The sequence below is a fragment of the Otolemur garnettii genome, unplaced genomic scaffold (assembly GCF_000181295.1).
Source record: "Otolemur garnettii isolate 467f Iridium unplaced genomic scaffold, OtoGar3 scaffold00082, whole genome shotgun sequence".
In the NCBI taxonomy this organism is placed as follows: Eukaryota; Metazoa; Chordata; class Mammalia; order Primates; family Galagidae; genus Otolemur; species Otolemur garnettii.
Genome location: NW_003852477.1, coordinates 7,822,011 through 7,846,009, shown reverse-complemented (window position 1 = coordinate 7,846,009; position 23,999 = coordinate 7,822,011). Strand labels below are relative to the sequence as shown.

The following is a 23,999-nucleotide window of genomic DNA, read 5'->3' as shown; positions in this document are numbered from 1 at the left end:
CTGCTTCAGACCTGAGAGCGGCAGCTGCTGGGACTCCCTTTCTGCTCTTCCACAGCCTGCCTCTGGACCCCAGGCCTCTTCAGTGTTCTCAGGAAACCGGCAGAAGCAATCAGTGAGGTTGGTCGGTCCCTGGAGACAAGTGCGATGAGTGACATGGCTTGTTTGTTACAAGTTTGAAGTATGGTCCCTCCCCCTCCCGTGGTCAGTCTGGGACTGGCCATCAGCCACTCTTGCCAAGGTCACAGGCCTTGGCACCGAAGACCGCTGTCTGGCTTCATGCTCTGAGGGTAGGGGACTTTCTCAAGGTCACGCAGCAGACTGTGGCCGGCCAACCCGGGGGGGTGGGGGTGGGGGCCGCAGGGCCACCTCAGTTTACACTTCCGATTCACAAACCCACCCAGCGCTCCGCTTGGGGCGGCCTCTGTGACTTAGAACGGATGGGGTAGGTCATGGTCATGGGGCTGCAGAGCGTTGGAAGCGACTAGCATGGGCCAGGATGAGAACCAGAGGCCGTCTCCAGGACTCGGCCCGGCCTCCCCTAGCCTCGCGGGGGAAGGCAGGAGGGAGAAGCGAGCCTGGGTGTGAGCGTGGGAGTGAGGGTAGGGCGGAGGGGCTGAGCCTCATCTTCGCTGTCTGCGTGGGGAGCTGAGCCTCAGGAGCCTTGGGAGCCCTGAGACGCCAGAGGGAGATCTCGGGCGGCGGGGCAGAAGGACGACGCGCACCGCCCCCTCCGAGGCGGGCTCCTGGGTTCCCCCACCCGTGAGCAACACCCCGAGGCGGGGCGCCGGGACAGGGCGGGGCGGGCGAGGCGCCGGCGGGGGGCAGTTTGGGGCTGAGGCGAGTGACAAGCGGCAAGGGCACTCCCGGCGGGGGAAGCGCACCGCACAGGTAAGGACGCGACAGAGGCCGCGCGTCTGTGGGCGGAGCCCTGCGCTCCACGCTCTCCTGGTCCAGGGGGAACTCCTGGCTCCGCAATCCCTCCGGCTGCCGCGTCGCGGTCCCTCCACCACTCTTGGGTCCCTGGTGGCTCTCGGGCCGTCCGAGTTTGTGGGAAGACCCCCCCGCCCCCGGACCCAGGGGGTTTCACAGCGACATTCTTCCTGTTCCCTGTCACCTGGCTTGAGTTTAGGGGAAGCTCAGGGACAGCACCCAGGACATGATGGCAGTGCTTAGGAGCCTGGCCTGAGCCGCGGTGCGACGGCCACAGGGCCTCACCTCGCCCGAGAGACTGCCAGGAGGAGGTGACTCCAGCTGGTCAAGGCGGAAGGGCCGAGTGGGAAGCCAAGAAGGTAACGTTGCCCGCTTGGGAAGGGCGCAGGCAAATGCCTAGAGGCTGGACCTGGATCGAGTCTTTGGGAAACTCCAGTGGTTGAATGTGCCCGATCAGGGAGAGAAAGGGAAGCTGGGACATAAGTATGACTGGAGAGAGGGTGGGGACGTTTAGAAGGAGAAGCTTAGATACGTGGAGGAGCAGAGGAAGGGTGCTGGGAGGAGGAGCCTGAGGGGTCAGGTGTGATAGTTCAGCCTCCCCTCCTTTAGGCAGTCCCTCTCTCCACTGTCCACCACCAGACATGCTCAGTTGATTACAGAGGTCTCCAGGGAAGCCCAGGAAAAAGCCTTCACAGCAAGCAGAACTTCCTTGCCTGCCTGTCCAGACCAGGAAATACCAAAGTGAGTTCCATGACAGGGAGCGGCTGAGGGGCCAGTCCTGGGAGAGGGTAGGAGAGGCCCCAGTAACCCTGCCTGGAGGGAGTTAGTGTGGACAGAGACTAGGAATGCAGAGGAGAGAGCAGGTCTGGCTACTGGTTGGATCACAACAGGGACAGTAAGCTGTCTCACCTGAGCATGCCAAGACTGGTCAGTTCTGTCCTCACCCTACCCCACCCATGGTGAGCATTGGGGCTGCCTGGGGAGCGCTAAGGGGCTGGGCCCTGCCAGGAACTCACTCTGTGTCTCAGGTGAGTTGCCTAGCCTCTCTGAGCCACCTAACTCAGGTGAGCCTGGTGGGGCTGGGAGCCAGACGCCTGGGTCTGAGCCCTGCACATGCTCCAGAAGTAGTGACTCTGGGTACCCCCATCCTTCCCTGTTCTGTTTCCCCATCTGTACAGTTGTGTGCAGCTTGCCACTAAGGAACCCTTGAATAGGAGGGAGAGGGTGAGAAAGCCATGACCTTGAACTGAGGGAAGTGGGATGGGAGTGGGGAGGAGAGTATTCATGTAAGGTTCAGCACCTCCTCCTCCTTCCCAGCAAATGTGCACACTCACGCACACTCTTGAACTTTCATGCCTGGCCTCACACTGGCCCTTATACTCTCTTCATCACTTCCAGGATGAAGCCCAAAACTTTCTAGCCTGGGGAGCAGGGCCCCTGAGGCCACCAGACCAAACTCCCAGGCTGGGCTCTACCCTTCCCCCACCCACAACCTCGCCATCCATACTTAACTTCTGCTCTTTCCTTTGGACAAAGTGACATAGTTTACCAGACTTAGAGATTCTTTGGGGACATGAATGTGGAAGGGCCCCCCAGAGTTAATGTTTTCCAAGCTGGATCTAGAGGACTCACCCCAGTGGTCCCAGCCTGCTTTGGGGAGTTGGGTGGGGAATCCGAGAAGCAGGTACTCACACCCAGAGAACCACCCCTCCATCAATTTGTCCTTTTGAGAAGCAACTAAAATAGTTTGAGAAGCTCTGATCTGGGGACTTTTAGAAGGATGACTGAGGTTTGGAAAGGAGCAGGGCTGTAGGTAAGCTGAGGCATGGCCAGGGCTGAACAACCAGATTGGGGTGGGGGGGACCAGAAGCCTCTGCAAGGGGAGCAGCGAAGGTGTTGGCCATGGGTCCTGCGGACAGACTGGGCATTGAGGAAGAGAGGGAGGAAGCCTGAGGTGGAAAAGTTCTCTCTTGGGGCAGAGAGCTCCCCATCTAGGATGTGGTACTGGCTAGGATAGGGGTATCTAACCCCCAGGTGAAGATGGGGAATGTTGGTGTTCAAGGCCTCCCACCAACAAGTTATTGATAGCAGTATCTTTTTAACTTGGTCTGTACCTCCCATCCTGGCCTCACCCTCCTCCCCATCTGCCCAGCAAACCCTGGGTGTCTTCACCTTTCAGCTCAGACCCCAGCTGACTGCTAGCTTTGAGTAGAAAGGTCACCCCAAAGGGTCTTTCCATTCCATCAGTTTCTGGAGACATAGGCAAGGGTTAGGTAGGCCCAGACCATGCTTGTTGTACCCCTAATCCCTTGGCTGTGCTCTCATCTGCCTGAGCTGACCTGGAGCCTCCTATGTCCCAGGAGGCTAGGGCTGCTTCAGGGGCTAGCAGAGAGGGAATATGGCTACAGCTGGGCATCCAGAGGCCTCCCCTTCCTGCCTCTCCCTCCAACAGCCTCACCCTCCTGAAGCAGCAGCAGCAGGAAAGGTGGGGCAGGAATGCCTGGGTCTGGGCCAGAGTTCTGAGGCGCCTGCCCAGCTCTGCTCCAGAGCCAATTCTCTGGGAGTTGTAGGCTCTGTCTGGGGCCCTGGATACTCCATGGCATCCTTGGAGTGGGCTGGGGAGGGAGGGCTGAGACTCCTTCCTGTTTGCTCTTTGGGATCTGCCTATGTCATTTGCCATTATTGGCTATCCTGATTGTGTCTCCTGCCTCACCTAGGTGGGCTAACTCCAAAGCCTCAGAATGTCAGACCAGGGGGAGGCAGCCTGTAAGTCTCCGCCCTCAGATGTCTTATCAGATCATTTGGGCAGATGAACCTCTTTGCTGAGTGACAGCTCCAGAGTCTAGTGGGAGGGGTTTGTCTGAGTAGAGGCTGCAGTGTGGTTGGGGTGGCAGGTGGGTTTGAGCCCTGGACCTTCCAGGCAGGATTCCTATGTGATCCTTGCCTGATTAGAAGGTCCCTCACTCCAGGGCAGGAAATCCTAAGGCTCAATCCCATCTGCTTAGCCCAATGGCCCCCACCTCTTAAGTGGGACCCATCTAGCAGGCTCAGGCTGGTTGGTGGTGGGGGCAGTCCAGGCTCCCATCCACACTGACTCCTGTCTCTATGCCCAGCACCATCTTCTCTGCAATAGCCATTTGGTTCTTCCCACCAAATCTGACTTTGGACTCCACTATACTTTGCTCTGAAGTCCTCCATGGCTTTCCACAGTTGACTGAGGCAAGGTCTAGCTCCTCTGTTGGCCATGAGGAGCCTTCAGTCTCATGGTTCCCCCACCTGCGTGCTGTGTCCTCCCTTCCTCTTCATTTCTGGCCTATCCTTCATGGCTCTAGCAGGAAGTTGCCAGATTCCCCCTAGACCTCTCTTTGCTTACACAGCCCTTTGGGGTAAAGGGAGCCCTGAGCCATGGTCTCAAAGACAAGGCTGAATCTTCTGACAGCATGTCCTTGTTGCTAAAGACTGCAGAGTCCCTGTCCTTGAGCAGAGACTCAGTGGAAAGGAGGCTAAGGTCAGAATACCACTAGATATTGCCCTGGGCACTAGGGATCCATGGTGAGTATTGGAGCAGGACAATGAGCAGGTCAAAACTGAAGAGCTTGAATAGCTTTTACCCTTCGGGACAGAAAAGGGCTGCTTCCCTTGGAAGTTCTGAGACCTTTTCCCACTCCTTCAGGCCCCCCTCAGCTGACCTTAGGCAGCACAGGGCAGGGGTCAGTGTCTAGTCCAGGAATTCCCCTTTGAGGTGACCTGTGCTCACTGCTCAGTTTTTTTTTTTAATTGTTTGGGATTCATTGAGGGTACAAAGAATTAGGTTATACTGATTGCATTTGTTAGGTAATGTCTCTCTTATTAGAATTGTGTCCTGCCCCCCACTGCTCAGTTCTGATTGAGTACGCACTCAGCCTTAGAGGATGGGTACTGACCCTACTCCTGCCATTGCCTTCTGGCTGTGACCTGTGTCCTCCTAGGAAGCCCTGAGGAGGGTACCCTGGCAATGTGCAGCCCTCAGGAGGCAGCCCTGCTGCGGCTAGAGGAGGTCTTCTCAGCCACCCTCGCCCGTGTCAATAGCCTTGTCTTCCAGCCCCTGCTTTCTGCCGGTGAGTGAATCTAGGCTCTCCAGTGGGGAGGGCAAGGGACTAAGAATGATCTCAGGGACAGGAGTCCTGACTTGTTGGACTGTCTGAGACGTAGCTTTTTTCAACCTTGAACAGAAGTGGTGATGCTTGGTCTCAGTATCTCCTGATGGAATTGGGGCCCTGGCCTACAGTTGCTAACTGCTCCCTTCTTAAAGGGACCCTGAGGGGCCAGGCTATGAACCTGTGTTGGCCCCTGCCTATGCATAGAGATGAAATTCCTCCTCTCCCAGACCACAGACCTGGAAATAGCCCTTTGCCTGAATTCTCATCTGGCTCCCACCCAGGCCACCTGGTGGTACCAGGAAAAGCCTGACTAGAAGCTGGGAACCTAGGTTTTGCTTCCAGCTTGAGTTTCACCTATGCAGTGCCCTTGGGCAGGTGCCTTCCACTTGGGGACTCAGTTTATGCATCTGTGAAATGGCAGAGGACTGACCATGTGACTCTGTGGACTCCACATTCTGGATCTGAGGAGTCCAGGGTGAGGAAGCCAGAGACAGGCAAAATTCGTGTAGGTGCTTGGTTCCCTGAGATTACAGGGCTGAATCACAGGGTCCCTGTGAGGAGGTGGATGTGCGTCCTGTGTACTCCTGAAGGGTGCTGCCCACTCTCCAGCCTGCACTTCTCCTGCTGAGCAGTAGGGTCCCCAGGGATGCGGGACCCTGCAGCAGCCACAGGGCTATGGGGTTCTGCTTGCCCTCCTGCGAACACGTGGAACTGTTGTGTATTCCCTGGGATATGGAGCTGTCATGTCCCCTGCTCACAGTGTGGCTATGTTCCTGCCCCAGCCCCAGAGCCTTCGGAGCCGCAGAGTAGAGAGTGCCTGCGGCTCTTACAACAGCTGCACAGGAGCTCCCAGCAACTGTGGGAGGTGACAGAGGAAAGCCTGCACTCACTGAGGGAGAGGCTGCGTCACCCCGATTCTACTGGTCTGGAATCCCTGCTGCTGCTGCGAGCTACTGACCATGTCCTGCAGCTCCACATAGAGTAAGATCACTGAGGTGCACCTGGGACCTTGTCTTGGTATCAGAGTGCCACCTGGCATTAAGACACCTGGGGTTGAAGCTCACCTGGGGCTGGCCTGACTTGGGCTTGGTTGTTAGCCTGGCAGCAAGCTCAGATACTCCAGACTGAGCACTGGGGCCTCCCAGGGCAGAAAGACTTTGTATGTTAATGTCTTGTTGGTCAGTTAGGTTACTTACTGGGCCCTCTGGTCTGTAGCTGCTCAGTGGGTGAGATCTGGGGATGCCACAGAGCAAGGATTTAGGTCTAGAGCTGGGTACTGGGTTTTCAGGGGGTCCTCTGTGCTGCCTGCAGGTACATTGAATCCTACACAAGCTGCTTAGTGGTACAGGCCTTTCAGAAGCTGGCAAAGAGGAGGAGGTGAGCAAGGGGCTGCCGCAGTGGGTCCCTGGGTAGGTGGAGGTCTCTAGGCGAGGGCAGGGTCAGTAAAACCCCATCCCCAGAGCAGCAAGTGTCACAGCCTACGATGCAGCCTGGAGGACTCCTAGCTCTAAGAAATCTATACTGACCCACACTGGAAGAAAGGGAGGGAAGGCCTAGTAAGGCCAAGAGCAGAATGCAGGCATCCACTAGCCAGGCCAGCCTTGGGGCAGAGGAGGAAGGGCATTCATATTCAGGCTGGGGATATTGCTACTAAACCTCTGGCAAGGGCAACTCAGTACTGTGTTGGTCTGATAGCGTAGACGGTGTAGGTGCGTGGCTGACCCTGGGCTGGCCATGGTGGTGGGTGTGGGCATGGAGGAGGGGGAGTGAAGGAGGTGTGTGGCCTTCCCTACATGCAGTGAGTACTGGAGGGGCCAAAGGAAGGCGCTGCGGCAGCTCCTGGGCGGCATGGGTTCGGAGGGTTCGGTGGGCCCAGCACTGCTCCAGGCTTTCCGCCAGCCGCTCACCCATCACGTGCAACAGTATGTGCTCCTCCTGCTGAGGCTTGAGGACACCGTCCCAGAGGTGGGTACCGGGGGAAGCAGCCTGTGGGGAAGTGAGGGAGGGGAGCCACGGGCCCAGGCTCAGGGAGTCCAACTGGGGAGGGAAGACCTAGTGAGCCCAGGAACTCTAGTTTAAGAAGGACCTGGTCGTGCCCTTGGGGCCCAAGGGAGTCATGGCCCTGCCCTGGGGTAGTGAGGGGGACATGGTCCTGCCCTGGGGAATCTTGGTGGGTCAGATCCTGTCCTGGAGTGTTGAGAGGACATGGTCCTGCCCTGGAGAATTTTAGTGGGTCATGGCCCTGCCTTGGGGTGTCTGAGGCACATGCCCCTGGTGGAGCCAGCAGAGATCTGGAGAGCAGACGTAGAACCATATACAGGGTGTTAGGACACATGGTCCCTGGGCCAGGCTGGGGGAGGCATAGAATAGTCCAGACGCCTCTGGAATCACCTTGCTACACCACCCCAACAATAGAAGAGGAGTTGGCCTAGATTCAGGACTCCTGACCAGCTGAGGCCAGGACAGAACTGGGGTGACTATCACAGGGTGGGGAAAGTTCTGGCAAGCTACTCCCCTCACTGGTTGCCCTGTTGCCTGCAGTACCACCCTGCCCGGGAGCTGGTGGTGAATGCAGCCACTCTCTTTGGGAACCTACAGTCCTTCATGAGTCAGGCATTGGACCAGGCCATGGCCACACAGGCCCTCTGGCACACTCTGAGCAGCCGGCAGAGGGTGAGTTTGGGGCCTGAGGGGCAATCAAAAGGCATTGGGCATGGGGCTGTTGGGTGGCTTGAGCTGCTCGCTGTGTTCTCCATGCCTTGGTTTCCCCATCTGGAAAGGGGTGGTGGCTGTAAGGGCCCTCTGTTTAGCCACCCTCATCCATCTGCCAAGTCCCTCCTAGGCCTGACCTGGCTCTGGGGAAGAAGCAGTTAGCAGAACTGACCCTCCTTCTGGGAGTGTCACTAGTCACACACCCCTGTATCACTGCCCACCAGGGCATGCGCTGCCTTTGCAAGGAGGGAGTCCCCTGTGCCTTGCAAGGGCAAGTATCACAGGCTTGAGCCAGGGTGGAGAACTGGAATAACAAGTAGAAGGGATAAGGATTGCTGAAGAGGGACAAAGATTACAGGATTTCAGCCGAGGGTTGAAGGGGGCATGGCAGGGGCCACAACATGGGAGTGGAGTGTGGGAGAGGAATGGTCCCTCATAGCTGAGAGCTCTGGTGCCTGTCATTGACCTGGGGGTCATGCCATGTCCTCTGGAGAAGGCCTCCAGTGGGTGTCTGGGGTAGCGGGAGAGGTGGCGGAGTTGCTAGCAGGTCCTATCACAGGGATTCCTTGTACCACCTTCCTTGCCCCACAGCATGTGCTCTGCACCCCTGCTCACCGACTCTTGCAAGACAGCGAGGATGTACCTGTGACCGTCACCCCACTGCGAGCTGAACGCGTGATGCTCTTTGATGATGCCCTCATCTTGCTGCAGGTTGGAGTGGCACTCACTTGAGGTCTTGGGGCCATAACAGGATTCGTTGGGTCTGGTTGAAAAAGGAGCAGGAGGCTGGGTGTGGTGGCTCATACCTATAATCCTAGCACTCTGGGAGGCCAAGGTGGGTGGGTTGCCTGAGTTCATGAGTTCGAGACCAGCCTGAGCTAGAGTGAGATCCCTGTCTCTAAAATAGCTGGACCTTGTGGTGGGCACCTGTAGTCCCAGTTACTTGGGAGGCTGAGGCAAGAGGATCACTTGTCCTCAAGAGTTTGAAGTTGCTGTGAGCTGTGGTGCTATGGCACTCAACCCAGGGTGACTAAGTGAGACTCCGTCTCAAAACAAAAAGGAGCAGGAAAGGGACAATCTACTGGGACTGAGAACTTGGGCTTGGGGATGTGGTCGGGGACAGAAAGGAGAATATTGGGGTGAGGGCCATCAGTGGAGCCATCCCCAAAGGGGCATGGACTGTGGGGACAGGCTGCCCCAGGGTGCATACTGGCTTTAGTCCTCTCAGCCTGTGTCCTTGTTCAAACATCTTCACTTTGGGGTCCTCATCTGGAAAGTGGAGCACTGAGTGAGTTTGTCTTAGAGCAGATGTTAGACAACTCTTAGTTCCTTTTGTACTCAGGTAAGCCAGGAACCCCTAGTGGAGGTCAAGGGCAGCCTGTGGTGACTAGAGAGGCCTGGGTGAGAAGGCTTATAGGGAAACTTACCCCTAGAAGCAGGGCCTGGACTCTCAGCATTACAAATGTGAGGGAGGCAGACCTGGGGTTTGGGAAGTGTTACTCAGCCAGAACCTCTTGACTGTGCTTAATCCCTCTGAACTCCTGTTGCCCTTGTGAGGTCCACAGTGCTATTTTCTCTGTCCCTTAGAATATTGTCCTGAACCCCCCTTGCACACAACCTGTGTCCCCTGCAGCCTTGTTTTGGGTTTGGTTCTAATTTAATTTGAGTTCCCCTCCCACTCCTGACTTCATACTCTGTGCTCCAGGTACACTGATGAGATAGTGTCCCTTAGTGTGCTAGTGTCCTCTCCTACCTCTGGACCTTTGCACATGCTGTTGTCTATGTTGGGCCCTTTCTTGCCCCTGGCCTGTGTCTGGACCTCATGCCTCCTCCTCTTCCTCTGGCCATGGAGCAGTGATTGACCTGCCTGGGCCAGGCAGGAAGTTGCCGTACAACATCTTCCTAGAGCAGTGGTTCTCAACCTGTGGGTGTGACCCGCAGGTACTGTATAAAGGGCTGCAGCATTAGGAAGGTTGAGAATCACTGTCCTAGAGGAAAGGACTTTGATCTGGCTCTCAGAGCAGGATGGCATTCCAACTTAGTAGAGGGGCCAGCATAGGCAAAGCTCCAAAGTGTGGAGAGTGTGTGGTAAGCTCAGGAAGGTGCAGTGTGGAGTGGCCGTGATGGTACAGATGGAGAGGGTAGGAACACATGAGCCCCAAGTGGTCTGTGGGGTCTTGAAATGGCTTAGCATGGAGTCCCAGCCCCCAGGCTGCAGGAGCCTTAGACAGCTTCTAGTGGGGACAGACAGGGTCTGAGCTGCATTTCCAGAAGACTACTCTGGTGGCCCAGGGGACCAGAGGCTGGTCCTAGGCCCCTGGCCAGGCCCTGGGGTGGAAGGGATGTGGCAGAATTGCCCTTGGGATGGGGAGCAGGTGGGAGTCCTGGTAAGGGACTAAGCACAGGGTAAGGGACTCAGCACAGGGAACACTAGACGGAGCAGCCTCAGGGCTTCCAGGTTGGTGTCTGGGCAAAGACTGGGGCAGAGGGCAGATGAGCATCTTGTCTGGGTTCTGGAAGATGCCTGTGTCTGTTTTCTTCCAGGGCCACAACATCCACACCTTTGATTTGAAGCTAGTGTGGGTGAATCCTGGGCAGGACAGGTGAGTGACTCTTTCGGCTGACACCTGGGCCTTCTCTCCGTCCACACCCATGGCACCTGCCCACACCCCAGGGCTCTAATTCAGGCTCCCACACCCTCCTGGACAGAGCTGGGGTCTCCTCATCACCTCTGTCTGTCTAGGTGCACATTTCACCTCCTTACACCTGAAGAAGAGTTGTCCTTTCGTACCAAGGATCCCCAGGGCCAGGTGAATGTGGGTGAGCTGTGAATTGGGGAAGTGAGTTCAGGGGACAGGGTGCAGCAGGGTAGAAGTGTACAACCCTGCAGAGCTCCCCAGGAGTGCTGGTGAGGTGCTAGCAGGCCTCGGGGGCCAGGGTCAGAGGAAATCAGGGATCAGGCTAGGATCAGGCATCAGAATGCCAAAGAGAACAGGGTATTTTTCTCTATAAAGCCAGAATTGGGGCCTGTGTTGGTCCCTGCCTTGTGGTCTTGTTTGGCCCCTTGGGTAGACTTTGTAACTGCAGACAAGGATCTCAGGCTGCTCCAAGGATCTCATGGGAGCAATGTTTCAAGTGACAGAGTGGAGTGGGGATAGAGGCGTGGTACCTGGAGCTTCCCAAAAGACTTCTTAGAGGGGGATGCTCCAGCAGCAGTGACTTGAACTGTGTTTCTCTGTCCCCACCAGGCAGTCTGGCAGTGGAAGGTGACCCAGGCTGTATGCCAGGCTCTGCGTGGGAAGAAGGACTTCCCCGTGCTAGGGGCGGGCCTGGAGGCTTCTGAGCCCCCTGCTTGCCGCTGTGGGGCATACACTTTCCATGCGGAAGGCCGCTTCTGCCAAGCTACCTATGAGGGCGAGTGGTGCCAGGGCAGGCCCCACGGCAAGTGAGTGACTGGAACTCCGGGCTCCGAGGGTGGGGAGCCTGAGGGGGCAGACAGCACCACGCAGCTGGTTCCCTCGGGGCATACGCCAAAGGCTGTTACTGTCTGTGGTCAGTGGGGCAATTCTCTTTTTTTCTCAAAGTCTGTCTTAAGTCCTCTTGGACAGGGCGTGGCCCACAGTAGGTCCATATCAAATAACTTCTTGATGGTGACACCTGGAGAGTAAGGTGGCTGGCCTGCAGGGACAGCATTACTGTCTTAGAAGGGTGGGAGGGTAATTCTCCTATCTACATAGGTTTGTCTGGGGGTGATGAAATGTTTTGCACACATCCTTTCTTCATTGGTTCTCACAAGAACCTTCTAGGAAGTGTTGTTTTTTGCCCATTTTATAGGTCCAGAATCTGAGGCACAGTGTCAAACATGACTTGCCCAAGGTCTCAGTCATAGGTCTGAGTGATCCCACAAGCAGAAAGCCTTTATAGAACATGTGGCTCCACCCCATGCTACAGTTGGGAAAACTGAAACCCAGAGAGAGGAAGGGACTTGCAATGTTATAATCTTTTTTTTTTTTTATTGAATGGTAACTGTGTACATTGATGCACTTTGGGGGTACAGTGTGGTGTTTTCATAGAAAATCCAAGACACTTCCATCAAACTGGTTAACATAGCCTTCATGTAACTTTCTTAGTTATTATGTCAAAACATTCATATTCTACTTATAGAAAGATTCACTTGTACCCTTGCAAGATCAATGTTATAATCTTAAGCATATCCATTAGTTTTTGGAAATTTCCTACTTGTAGGAAGGGCTTAAGGAGGCTTATGAAAAAATAGACAGAAAAAACAGTGCCATATCAGAAGATGAGAGTAGGATGATAGAAACCCCACTGACTAGCATTTAACTTGATTTTGAAGTTTAGCTTTAAGCTTTTTGTTGGTCAGGGGGAAAGGGGAAACTAGATGTTTCCTGGGCTCTCCTTATAGGATGTAGTGAGTCTATCCCATGAGGCTACTGGTACAGTTGTATCAGGAGCAGAGAAGGGCTAAAAGGGCTTTCTGTGGGGGGTCTTAGAGCTCAGACCAGAGGACTGGGTGAAGGCGGAGCAGCCAGTCCAAGGGAGAAGAGAGGACCTTTGACAAAGTCTGCAGCGGAGGCTGTTGAGGGATAAGTATGGTGAACCTGAGGCCCGTGGACCTTGACTGTGTTCTAGGGGAACCTTGAAGTGGCCAGATGGGCAGAATCATGTGGGAGATTTCCGCCAGGGCCTGGAGCATGGGTAAGGCTGTCTGAGGCTGGTGCCAGTGCATGTGGCGGGCAGGGAGTTCTTTCCTCCCCTGCTGCTGTCACCAGTCGGGCCCCACCCTAAGCTCCCTTAGAGATCATCTGGTCCAGCCTCTCACTGGACCGAGTCCCTGAATAGTGGGGTGGGTCTCAGCTTCAGGTCCTGGAGGACGTGATACAGGGCCAGAAGGTGCTCCAGGGCTCATGGAGGAAGAGCAGAGGAAGAGGGATCCTGAGAGGGGCCTTTGGAAGAAAAGAGCCTTCCACTTATCTGGAAGGCTCCTTGGGCTGGCAGGGATACTCCTGGTGTCAGGGTGTGGCAGGTATCTCAGATCCGGGATGCATAGGGATGCAAGGTACTGATACCTGGTACCAATCCGCTTCCTGCCCAACCTCACCGTCAGGTTTGGCATCCGCCTGCTGCCCCAGGCCTCTGAGGACAGGTTTGACTGTTACAAGTGCCACTGGCGGGAAGGCAGCATGAGTGGCTATGGTATCTGTGAGTAAGTTACTCTCTCCTGGCGAGGGTGGGCGGTGCTGGGAGATTGCACGTTGTCCTCTGGGTGGAATTCTGTGAGGCGGGGCCAGCTGTTTGTGACCGTCCCCAGGTATGGCACTGACGAGGTTTATAAGGGCTACTTCCAGGAGGGCCTGCGGCATGGGTTTGGGGTCTTTGAGAGTGCCCTGCAGGCTGCCCGGCCTTTCAGATATACAGGCCACTGGGAGAAGGGCCAGAGGAGCGGCTATGGCATCGAAGAAGACAGTGACAGGTGAGTGCTCCTCAGCCACCACCCCCAGTATCAGGTTCTGGGAGGACCCACAGACCAGATTGTCTCAGGGCACAGGCTCCTGTTCGTCCCCACAGAGTCTTAAGTCCTTCCCTTCATCTCTACTCTCCGGTTGTTGCTGGGGGTCAAAATGAGGGACCCCAGACCATCCTGACTGCAGGATCACCCCAACTCCGACCCCCTCCTCATGGTATGGGAGAGGAGTCTCTGACCCTTGACCTGGTGCCATCTAAGGACTGCAGCCCTTCAGGCTGTCCAGGTCCTCGGCCTGGCAATCACAGCCTTGCCTGGTCCTCTGACCTCATCCCCCCCGTGCCTCCCAGGCACCCTGCCAGCCTTTCTGGACCAGTGAATGTACACATATCTGTTGTATACTCCTGCCTCCATGACTTTGCACCCCAATTCCATCTGCCCTCCTGTCACTTCCATTGGGAGGCCTCCCAGAATGCTCTCTCCAGGCAGCCTTCCTCCATCCTCCACTCTCTGTTACTCTTGGGGGTCCTGACCTCACCTGTCCCATGTCTGAGTTGAGTGGATTAAGGTGATATCACTGCTCCTTCCCCCCCACCAATCCCATGCCAGCAAAGCACCCAGAGGTGCATGCAAATGATTCTGATCCAACTCTGGCCACACCCTCTTGCCCCAGGGGCGAACGCTATATTGGCATGTGGCAGGCTGACCAGCGCCACGGCCCAGGGGTCGTGGTCACTCAGGCGGGCGTCTGCTACCAGGGCACCTTCCATGCGGACAAGATGGTGGTGAGTGAGGAGACCTGTCTGTGTCCTAAGCTACCCCTCTCCCTGCACCCCATATACTCTGGGGTACCTGAAGCTGAGCTGAGGCTATTTAGATGAGGTTGAAAAAGGGGACTGGAATCTGGGCAGGAACCTAGCTCTGCCACTCCCTGGCCTTGGCTAAATCTGTGTCCCATCCAGCCTCAGTTTCCCCATCAGCCACTCAGGTTAATGGTTCTTATAGGGACTCCATGAAATAGCAAGAAAGCAATGCATGGTATTGATGATGCCAGTAGGTACAGTAGCTGACACTGGTGGGCCCCTACCTCCATGCCTGGCTTTAGCTAAGCCTCCAACTGTGATCTCATTGGATGCTCCCAGGAGCCCTGCAAGTTGATGTCATTATCATCTCCAGTGTATGAATGACAAAGGAGGGCTTAGAGGGGCTAGAGAAGCTGCCCAGTGTCACACCCACTAAGTGGCAGACCAGAGGCCCACCCTTAGGCTGCTGAGCTGGGTTCTTGAGCCCTCTCCTCTCACCTCACTACCCCTTGCTGGGCACTTTGTACTCATGGGGCACTGGCCTGATGGTTGTGACTGTTGGTTTATACTCCATTTGTTCTGGATGCGATTGAAGGATGCCTACGTGGGAAGAGGAAGAGAAGGCAAGAGTAGGCACACAAAGTAGATTCAGAAATAAGTTGGACATAAATTGCATCCCATTTTGCTCTGAGCTTCCTGGCAGCCAATGTGGCAAGGGAACCTGATCAGCTCTGCTGTTTCCAGGGCTAGTGACAAGCAGGAAGCAGGGATGGTTCAGGAAAAGCCAGCACTTCCTGAGCTCCTGGGGCTTCCTAAAGAGGCTACTGGGGGTGAGGAACCAGGACTGGAAGTGTCATCTAAGGACACCCAGTGTTGAGGTCCCTGGGGCTCAGGGGGCTCAACAGACCTACTAGGACCAGCATCCTACTGAAGCATAGCCCTGGGGGTATAATGGGGCTCAGGGACCTTCTTCCTGTGGGTCAGTGTCCAATTCCTCTCTTTTGCCATCCCCTCATCACCCTGTTTCCTGGCCTTTTCTCACCTACTGTTCCTCTCTTCCCCACTTCCTTCCCAAGGGACCAGGTATCCTTCTCTCTGAGGACGACTCCCTGTATGAGGGCACCTTCACCAAGGACCTGACCCTCATGGGGAAGGTGAGGGCCACTGAGACCCCACTCCACACCCTGAGAAGCCTTGGCTGGAATCTGTAATCTCCCCCTGGGACCAAGGATGCAGGAAGAGGGTGGGCAGTTAGGGGAGGCCCTCTCCTACCTCCATCACCTCCAAGGTGTGGTCACAGCGACTGCTCCCTGCCATGGACTTGTGATGGATTCTACAGCAAGCTGAAAAGGGACCAGCCCAGTGCACTTGCCTGTGTCCAGAGGGTATTAGTGGTCGTCTCCTGGCTGAGCCCTCCTAGTTCAGAATGCACTGCCTTCTCCACCACCAGTGCCTTTGGCAACTGTCCCTAGTCACCATTCTTCAGCATCCTGCTAGGGACTTTGGAAATGTAGGGGCTATTTTAATTTCATAATGACTGGATGGAGAGCAGCAGTGCTAGGAATGGGACATCCCCATGCAGCAAGGAGTTGCCCTCCCCAGGCTCTGCCTGTCTCTGGACTTAGCCCTAGCCCAGCCCAACAGTGATGGTTCTCCCCACTCTTTCCTGTGTGTCCCTTCTCCCTCTCTCCCCTCTCCTCTCCTCCTGGTCTCCCTGGGGGGTGGGCATGACTGTTGAGGGGGGCATGTGTCCACCTTTTATAAGCCCTTCCAGGTGAGGAAGATTGAGTAGATGGTGGAAAGCCCACCCATCCTCCCCGGCCCAGATGGATAGGCACAGGGCCTGTCATGATTGAATGGCAGCTGAGCAGACAGACATCCCTACCTCCCTCTCCTGGCTCTAGGGCAAGGTCACTTTCCCCAATGGCTTCACCCTGGAGGGCTCATTTGGCAGTGGGGCAGGGCGAGGACTGCACACCCAGGGTGTACTGGACACAGCTGCTCTCCCGCTGGACCCAAGTAGTACCTGCAAGAGGTGAGAGCCTGTCTGGGGGTGTGCCTGTATTTCCATCCCAAAGACTCAGGTATTATCAGGGAGGCTTCCTCTTAGCACCTCAGAGAGTTCAGAGAGGCCAAGGCTTATAACCCTCCAGTCAGAGACTTTTCGACTCAAGGGCTATGTGATAGTAACTCCATATGCCACAAAACTGGAGAAAATATTATTTTTAGGCTTTGTTAGATCCTCCTTTTTTTCCTAGAAAGGGTATAAGACAGTTTACAAACCAAATACATAAGAAAAAATGGAAAATAAAAGCATTAATTGCCTGTAAAAGAAAGGGATGTACAGATGGGCCCTATAAGGATTATGATTGAGCATGATCTTGGGTGTGAGTTTCCTGGCAGCCAATATGAAGAAGGAAATTTGCTAAGTGTGGAATCATTTTCTCTATCAAGGAGTATTTGAGAGGGAGATAGACTTATTTTCCCATGGGCACATAATTCTTCCTTGGAAAACTGTAATTCAAGTGGTGAGTCTTACTATATCTGTTGAGGAAGAGTTGCTGTTTCACAGATGGAATCTCTGTGGGTGGCAGTTCTAATGGGAAGTGGCACTGGGCTGCATTTCAGATGTAGGGATGGAAGCCTTCAGATGTAGCCTCTATCTTTGCATGCTGTATCTCCCTGAAAGCAGGATCTGGGATTAGATGGTAATCCTGGGTGGAGTACAGGTTTACATAACCTGTGAATGTGACTTGGGAGGGCAGGGTCCATTACAGTGTCCAAGAGAAATGCATACAGCCAGGCCTGGCCTGTTGGCCAAGGTGGGATCAACCATAGGAAGAAGGCTATAGGAGTGGGAAGAACAGGGTATCATGGCAGGGGAATCTCAGACTTTGGGCACTGGTCTCTCTTGGGCCAAGCCCCACTCTCTGGACTTGGCCCCCAGCTCTCCTGATCTGCCCACCTTCTGTGTCCATCTTTCTAGGACTCTGTGTGCCTCTGTCTCTCTTCTCCATTGCAGGGTAAATTCTCTCTGTCCCTCTCTCTGCCTGTCTTTCTCCTGGAGCTGTAGAGGTCAGCCAAATTTGCTTGCCCTGATCTACTCGCCCTTCCTGGGGCCTGAACCTGGGTCCAGCTGGTACCCCACACCTCCTCCAAGGCCTTCTACCCACTGCAGCTCTGTCTGTCCCTGTCCCTATCACTCCCTTCCCCATGGCAGGCAGCTGGGCCTGGGTGCCTTCCCTGTGGAGAGCCGCTGGCAAGGAGTGTACGCCCCCTTCCGGGACTTTGTGGGTGCTGGCTGCCCTGGGGACCTGCAGGAGGCTCTGCTGGGCTTCCAGGTGCAGAGCTCGAGGGAGCTGCGCAAGTCCCAGGATTACCTGTGCTGTGAGAGGTGAGGCCAGGTGGGGAAGTGTACACCACAGGTCAGAGAGGGCTGGGGTGGAAGGCTCGGAGGGACGGGCTTGCCTCCAGCCTGGGTGAGGGATGCTGCATGTGGTGCTGCAGGACGTGCCCTGAGGACAGTGTGGGCACAATTGAAGACATCCTGGAGGAGTTGTTGCAGCACCGGGAGCCTAAGGCCCTGCAGGAGCACCTCAGAAAGGTGAGGGCCCTGGGGTGGGTGGCCAAGGGGGTGACATTCTCGCTGACCCTGGGGGGAAAGCGTCCCACTTCTTATAGCAGGATGTAGCTGGAGGAGACAGACCTGTGGGCCCCTTGTTCTCAGAGGGCCTCAGTAGTCCCATCACTAAAATGGAAACAGTCTTGGGGCTTGTCTGGGCAAGCTGTGCTCCAGACTCTGGAGCTGAGTGTGTCCTCACTGCCTGTGCACTGGCCCAGGCTCTGAGCAACACACTGCACCCTCTGGGGAAGCTGCTTCAGACACTGATGCGGACCTTCCAAGCTACATATGCAGGCGTTGGGGCCAACAAGCACCTTCAGGAGCTGGCCCAGGAGGAGGTGAAGCAGCATGCCCAGGAACTCTGGGCCACCTACAGGTGAGCTTGGTGGCACACAGGGACAGCCACTGCCCTGTGACCTAAATGGGGGAGGTAATGCCCTTTCCAAGCATCAGCTCTGCCTGGCACCCTGATAAGAATGGTGCCTCTGCCTCAGGTCTTACTCAACAAAGAACCAAAGGGTTGGTCAGTGTGCAGCTGGTGAGCAAAGGGGTTAGAGTGTGGGGAGGTGATAGCAAGGGCCCAACTGCAGCCCTCAGCTAGAGTCCAAGGCCTAACCAGTGCCTGGACTGACTGCTGACCTCAGGGCTGAGCCTGATCCTGAACTCAGACCCAGGCTGAGCTGTGACCCCATCAAACATTACAAATGGAAGCCCTGGGTGCTGTAGTTCCTTCTGTTTCTGGGGTTCCAGGATTTTCCAGCTGACTTCCTGTAGCTCCAGCCTTCTAAGTGCTGTGGTTTGAGAGGCTGGCCTCCGCATGCCCTGTGCCCATAGCTGTCATCTATGATGACTGAGAGGTGGTGCTCTGGTTCTGTGGGAGGTGGCAGCCACACCCTTCCTCTCCTTGGTTTGCAGGGGTCTGCTACACGTTGCCTTACAGCGTAAGGGCCAGGCCCCAGAGGAGGATGAAGATGCAGAGACAAGGTGACCAGCCCAGGCCTCTACAGGTTCTGTTCCTAGGGCCTCCCTCAGGGGAAAGAGACAGTTCTGAGAGAAGTGTAGGGTATCATTGTTTTGACCAAGCGTTGTTCATTGATCACTTGTGGATCAGAATGACCATGACCTCTGTCCCATGAGCGACCAGGGAGAGGGCACTGCTACAGTGTGTTGAATGCATTTTTGTTCTAAACATGCAATGCCATCCTTCAGTGTGCAGAGGGTGAGCAGCTCCCTGAGGCACCCTTCTTCTCCTAGTGCACAGATAGGGAAATTGAGGCCTGCTTGGAGATGAACCTGAGGTCATGCAGGAGTTAGGTGGGTCATTAAATCTGCCTTTCAGTCTCTGGAGCAAACCTTATAACTTGCCTTCAGATCCCAGGCCTGGAGATGTTCCTGAGCAGAGAGGGCTTTCTGTCACTGCACTGTAGGAGGCATGGGAAATAGGGTTAGACCTTAGGGAGAACTTTCCCCTGGAGTTCTAGGAAACACAGCAAACTAGAAGGCAGACCTAGACTAGCCTGGAAGGCTACTGAGAGCTTTGCTGCAAGTTGCTTGGCCCTCTAGGGCCCTGGCATTTGCTTTCACTCAAATAGGGATCACATCCTGCCCCATCTACCATATTAGTTCTCAAAATCAAATGAGGGAATGAAGCAGCCATGGCTGTCAATTGAAAGGGTGAATGTTGATGAGAACAAGCTTGCAAAGGGTTTTCTAGGGAGGAGGAGGCTAAAAGCTGGGACACTGGTTATTGTGGGACTAGGAGGTCTTTGAGAGGCAGCCCCAATAGTGACTCTGCCCCCAGGCCCTGCTCTGCCAATCCCTACCTGTCCCTCTTTCTCCTCAGAGACCTCCAGGTGCATGGATTGATGCTGCCCCTTGTGCTGCCCAGCTTCTACTCAGAGCTCTTCACACTCTACCTGCTTCTTCACGAGCGGGAGGACAGCCTCTATAGCCAGGGCATCACCAACCTGAGCCTCTTCCCTGACACCAAGCTGCTGGAGTTCCTCGAGGTGCAGAAGTAAGCCCTCTCCCATGCCAAGTTAGCCAGCACTGTAGTGTGGCAGATAATATAAAGTCTATACAAGACTGTTTTCAGCAAAAAAGGGAGGTGGGGCTAATTGATGCATGTGCCCATGAAGTTCTAGGGTTATGCATTCAGGTGTAGCTGGATCTAGGTGCTGAACTGAATGACAAATGGGAAGCACCTTCTCTTTATCTCAGTTGCTCTCTGGCTCCTTTTTGTGATGACAAACACTGCACCAGCCACTCAAGGTTTAGATCCTCCTAACTCAGTCCCCACAGGGAACTGCCGTTTCTTCCAGTAGAACCCTTGGAGCCCCTCACTGGCTTGGCTTGGGTCTTGAGCCCATCCCTGAATGTTGGCTGCTACTGACCAGGTCTGCCTCAGTATCCACCTTGCCACTAAGGCAAGGTCACCTGCTCTGAGCACTTGAACTGAGAGTGGGGAAGGGGAGGTCCCTAGGGGAAACTGAGGACTGTTTTGGAAGCAGATCAGGCAGGTGCTTGACCATACCCCAGGCCTCCCTTCTAGCCTCAGTCCCCCAAATGCCCTTTCTCCTTAGCACTCCTTTGACGACTCACTGATGCCGCAAGTGACCCTGTCCCCAGTGGAGGGCATGGACCTTCTCCTTCCCTGCCCAGGTCACCTTTGTCACATAGGGATGGTGCTTCCCCCACCCCTGTTTTCTCTTCCATCTCTGTGAATGTTTCCTGTATCTGACCAGTCACCAGCCTGGAAACCTGGCTGCCAAGGGCTTCTGAAGCACCCCTCCTTCCTTCTCCTCCTTGCTGTTTCCTCCACACTGGCCTCAGATGCTGCCATTTTCACAGTTCCTGCCACCACGCTGTTTCTGAGTCCCATGAGGGCTGCATCCTTCCTACTCACCACCCTGTGCTAGCCCACCAAGGCCTCCAGAGCAGAGTCCAATTCCCTCAGCTCTTACTCTCTGCCCGGCCACTACGGTCTTGTTCATGCAGGCCCCTGGCCAGCAGTGTCGCCCTTATCCTCCTCTCCCCACCCAAGTTCAGCTCCTAGAGCACTGCCTTCTCTAGGAACCCTCTGGCCTCCCCTGCCCTTGGGTTCATTTCCTTCCCCTTCCTGTGCTCAATGGGGATGCAGTGACATAGGAATTTGCCATCTAACCTCAGGCCCGCCTCCTTGTCCTGGCAAAGTCCCTGGTCTCACTTTTTCAATTTCAGGCACTTGTGGCCCCTCAAGGACCTCACGCTAACGACCAATCAGGTAAGCAGGAGGCCTGAACCCTAAGTGATCAGTCAGTTGCTGGGTAGAGGCTGCAGAGGAGTGGGGGAGTGGCAGGGCAGGGTGTCAGGCTTACTGTTGTTCTGACCTCCCTGTGTGGGTGAGGGTGTGGGTGCTGGCCCACAGGGACCAGGCTCAACACAGGCTCTGCCCTTCACTGGCTGTGTGACCAGGATACTTGAGCTCTGTGTCTTGGTTCCCCAACCAAAAAGGGGGGCCAATGCTAGAACTACCTCACAGGATCACTGTGAGGGTAAAGTGGCACATAAGGTGGTTGTTCTCAAAATGTGCTTGCTGGACCAGCAGCGTCAGGGTCATCTGGGAACCTAGTAGAACAGCAGATTCTTGGGTCTACCTGCTGAGTCAGAGATTTGAGTGGACCAGGACTCTGTGTTTCAATAAGCCTTGGGCTTGAGAACTACTGATATAGGCACTCAGAAGTGGGGGGCACTCGGTGGCCATTGCTGTTATTATCTTCTTTATCCATTTTGATCTTCCCAACCTCCTGGAGACCATTTACCCCATTTTATGGTTGTATAAACTGAGGCCCTCAGTGGAGCAGGGACTTGCCTGGGTCACATAACCCCCAGGGCAGGACTGTGTTGAAGCCAGTGATGGGGAAGTGTGGGGTGGCAAAAGACTCAGGTCCAACCCAGGCCCTGGGAAGGAGGGGGTGTCAGAGCTGTGGGGCCTCATCTGGTTACTCCCCGACTCCCTGCAGAGGTACTCCCTGGTCAGGGACAAGTGCTTCCTGTCAGCCACTGAGTGTCTACAGAAGATCATGTGAGTCCATGCATTAGGGAGGGTTGGGTGGAGGTGGGAGTTTTGGGGGCTCCCAGTTGGGACTGAGCCCAAGGGCCTTGACCTGGAACTTGCTACAGGACCACGGTGGACCCACGGGAGAAGTTGGAGGTGCTAGAGAGGACATATGGGGAAATCGAGGCCACTGTGTCACGGGTGCTGGGCCAGGAGCACAAACTGCCCATGGATGACCTGCTGCCTCTGCTCATCTATGTGGTGTCACGTGCCCGGTGAGGCCCAGCTAGGCTAGGAGCTGGGGATGGGCTGGAGCAGGATCGGGCCCACCCTGCCACACCCCCAACCAAGACATGCCGCAGATGCCACATTTCTCAGTAGAGATTGGGGAGCTGAGGCCCAGAAAGGGGAGGGTCCTAGCCAGGGTCTTCTGGGTGCCAGAGACAGGGGCAGGGGCACACCTCAGATGTCCAGCTCTCTGTGCTAAAGCTCCTTCCTCAGTTGAGTGGCTCCAGTCTCTGACAATCTCCTCTCCTCTCCCTCGCTCTGTTGGTGTTATCCAGAATCCAGCATCTGGGAGCTGAGATCCACCTGATCCGTGATATGATGAACCCTATCCACATAGGAGGCCTGTATGACTTTCTGCTTACAGCCCTGGAGGTGAGAAACAGAGGCTGGGGCCGAGGTACAATGCCCTGACTGCCTTTCCTCAGACCAAACCCAACATCATTGTGGGGATGAGCTGAAATTCACTGCTTATGTGTCTCCGTGGGAAGGGTCTTCACAGAACCACTGGTCCTATGGAGCTGAGGGGCTGAGGAGTGTCCTACAGTGCATCCCAGCCCTGGGGACCCTGGGGTCATGACTGCTGCAGGCTGCATCACAAGCACAGTGGGGGAGGAGAGGCCCCATTTCCCTTGCAGCAGTGGCTGAGGTCTGTGTTGGAGACATGACTGGGAGGTGGAGCAGGCACCTATTGGCCTTAGATGCTGTGCGTGTGGCTGGGGCAGGTAGGCCAACTGGCCCCAGCCTTGCTCTCTCTCCTGCCAGTCCTGCTATGAGCACCTCCAGAAGGAAGACATGAGGCTGCACCACTTTCCTGGACACTGGGACTCCCGGGAGCTCTGGTAGCTTGGCCTCTTCTGGACTAAGTGCTGGTCTGCCAAGAGAGGTCACTGTGCACTTCCCCTGGGACCAGGCACCACCAGCCTGTCTCTCATCGCCCAAGGCAAAGGGCAGGACAGGCCCTTGGAGGTGGCTGTTGGAGGAGATGGGTGTTTAGTTTCATCCTGGGAGGTGCTGCTGCTGCCCTGACTGAGTTGAGGGTGAGGGGTGATGGGTGTGGCCCTGTAGCTGGTGGCTTTCTCTTGTCTACTAGGCCAGTCTCCGATGACCCCCTTAACCTACAACAGCTCACAGTGTGGGGTGAGGAGCCCCCCAGCTTCTCTTAGTCTGAGCCTTGCTCCCAAGTTATCGAGTCTCTCTGGGCCTCAGTGTTGCTGTCTGTAAAATGGTGGAGTGGGTGGTCTGTAAAGGCCCTTCCACCCATCATGTTGAATTCCAGAGTCCTTTGGAAGTCTCACTTTACTCTGTTGGGCCGTAACTGAAATTCTGACATCACTGTTGTTCTCTTACCTGTTTCTCCGCTCCTGGTCAGGAGGCTCTGTGCTACTAGTGACTACTCTGTTTAACAGGCCCTTTCCCCATGTGTGGTTGCCTGAGAACCTGCCTCCTTCCCTGCTCTGCCCCAAGCTGAGCTGGCCTCTCAGGGAGAGTTCCTGCTTCACCCCAACCTGCAGGGTGACCTCTGGCAGGACTAAGCCTTGCTGGGTATGCAGTCAACAGGGTGGGCTTGGGGGTTGGTGAATTGCAGCCCACTTATCCATGATGTAAGTGCAGGGCTTAGCCAGCAGCAGGGGAATAAACACAGCCAGTAGGACATGCCTGTGACTTCTAGGGGCCTGCCTGTGGGAGGACAGCAGAGGCATCTGAGGCCCCCCTGAGCCCTGACCAGTGAGTGCTTCCAGCTTAGGACCCTGTAGGGCACTTTTGGGAGGGGAGGACATTATTTAAATAGTGGTTCTTGCATGGGACCAACAGCTGCAGGGCCTGGGTCTTATGGCAGCTTCATCTCTGCTGGGCTGCACTTCTCTTCCCCACAAGGGAAGCCAGGACTGTATCAGACCCTTACAACAAATCTCACATGGCAGGCAAGGTCCTTGGCCTTAGAGCAGGAGGACATTGGCAGCTGCCGTGAGGACTTCACTGACAG

At 55.4% G+C, this 23,999-nt stretch overlaps 1 protein-coding gene across 1 annotated transcript; it reads left to right on the top strand.

The window, feature by feature from the left end:
• Positions 1 to 820: 820 nt before the first annotated feature.
• Positions 821 to 23,314, top strand: ALS2CL (ALS2 C-terminal like). Its single transcript, XM_003794526.3, has 28 exons — positions 821 to 888; positions 1,130 to 1,289; positions 1,540 to 1,671; positions 4,899 to 5,027; positions 5,852 to 6,050; positions 6,381 to 6,446; positions 6,869 to 7,034; positions 7,611 to 7,742; positions 8,373 to 8,492; positions 10,326 to 10,384; positions 10,525 to 10,591; positions 11,030 to 11,226; positions 12,435 to 12,500; positions 12,910 to 13,008; positions 13,114 to 13,275; positions 13,940 to 14,051; positions 15,146 to 15,223; positions 15,974 to 16,104; positions 17,290 to 17,463; positions 17,577 to 17,673; positions 17,910 to 18,067; positions 18,607 to 18,675; positions 19,535 to 19,708; positions 20,911 to 20,953; positions 21,693 to 21,754; positions 21,853 to 22,002; positions 22,291 to 22,387; positions 22,778 to 23,314. The coding sequence occupies exons 4-28, from the start codon at positions 4,925 to 4,927 to the stop codon at positions 22,856 to 22,858; spliced, it is 2,862 nt and encodes a 953-aa protein (XP_003794574.1). The 5' UTR covers positions 821 to 888; positions 1,130 to 1,289; positions 1,540 to 1,671; positions 4,899 to 4,924; the 3' UTR covers positions 22,859 to 23,314.
• The last annotated feature ends 685 nt before the right edge of the window (positions 23,315 to 23,999 follow it).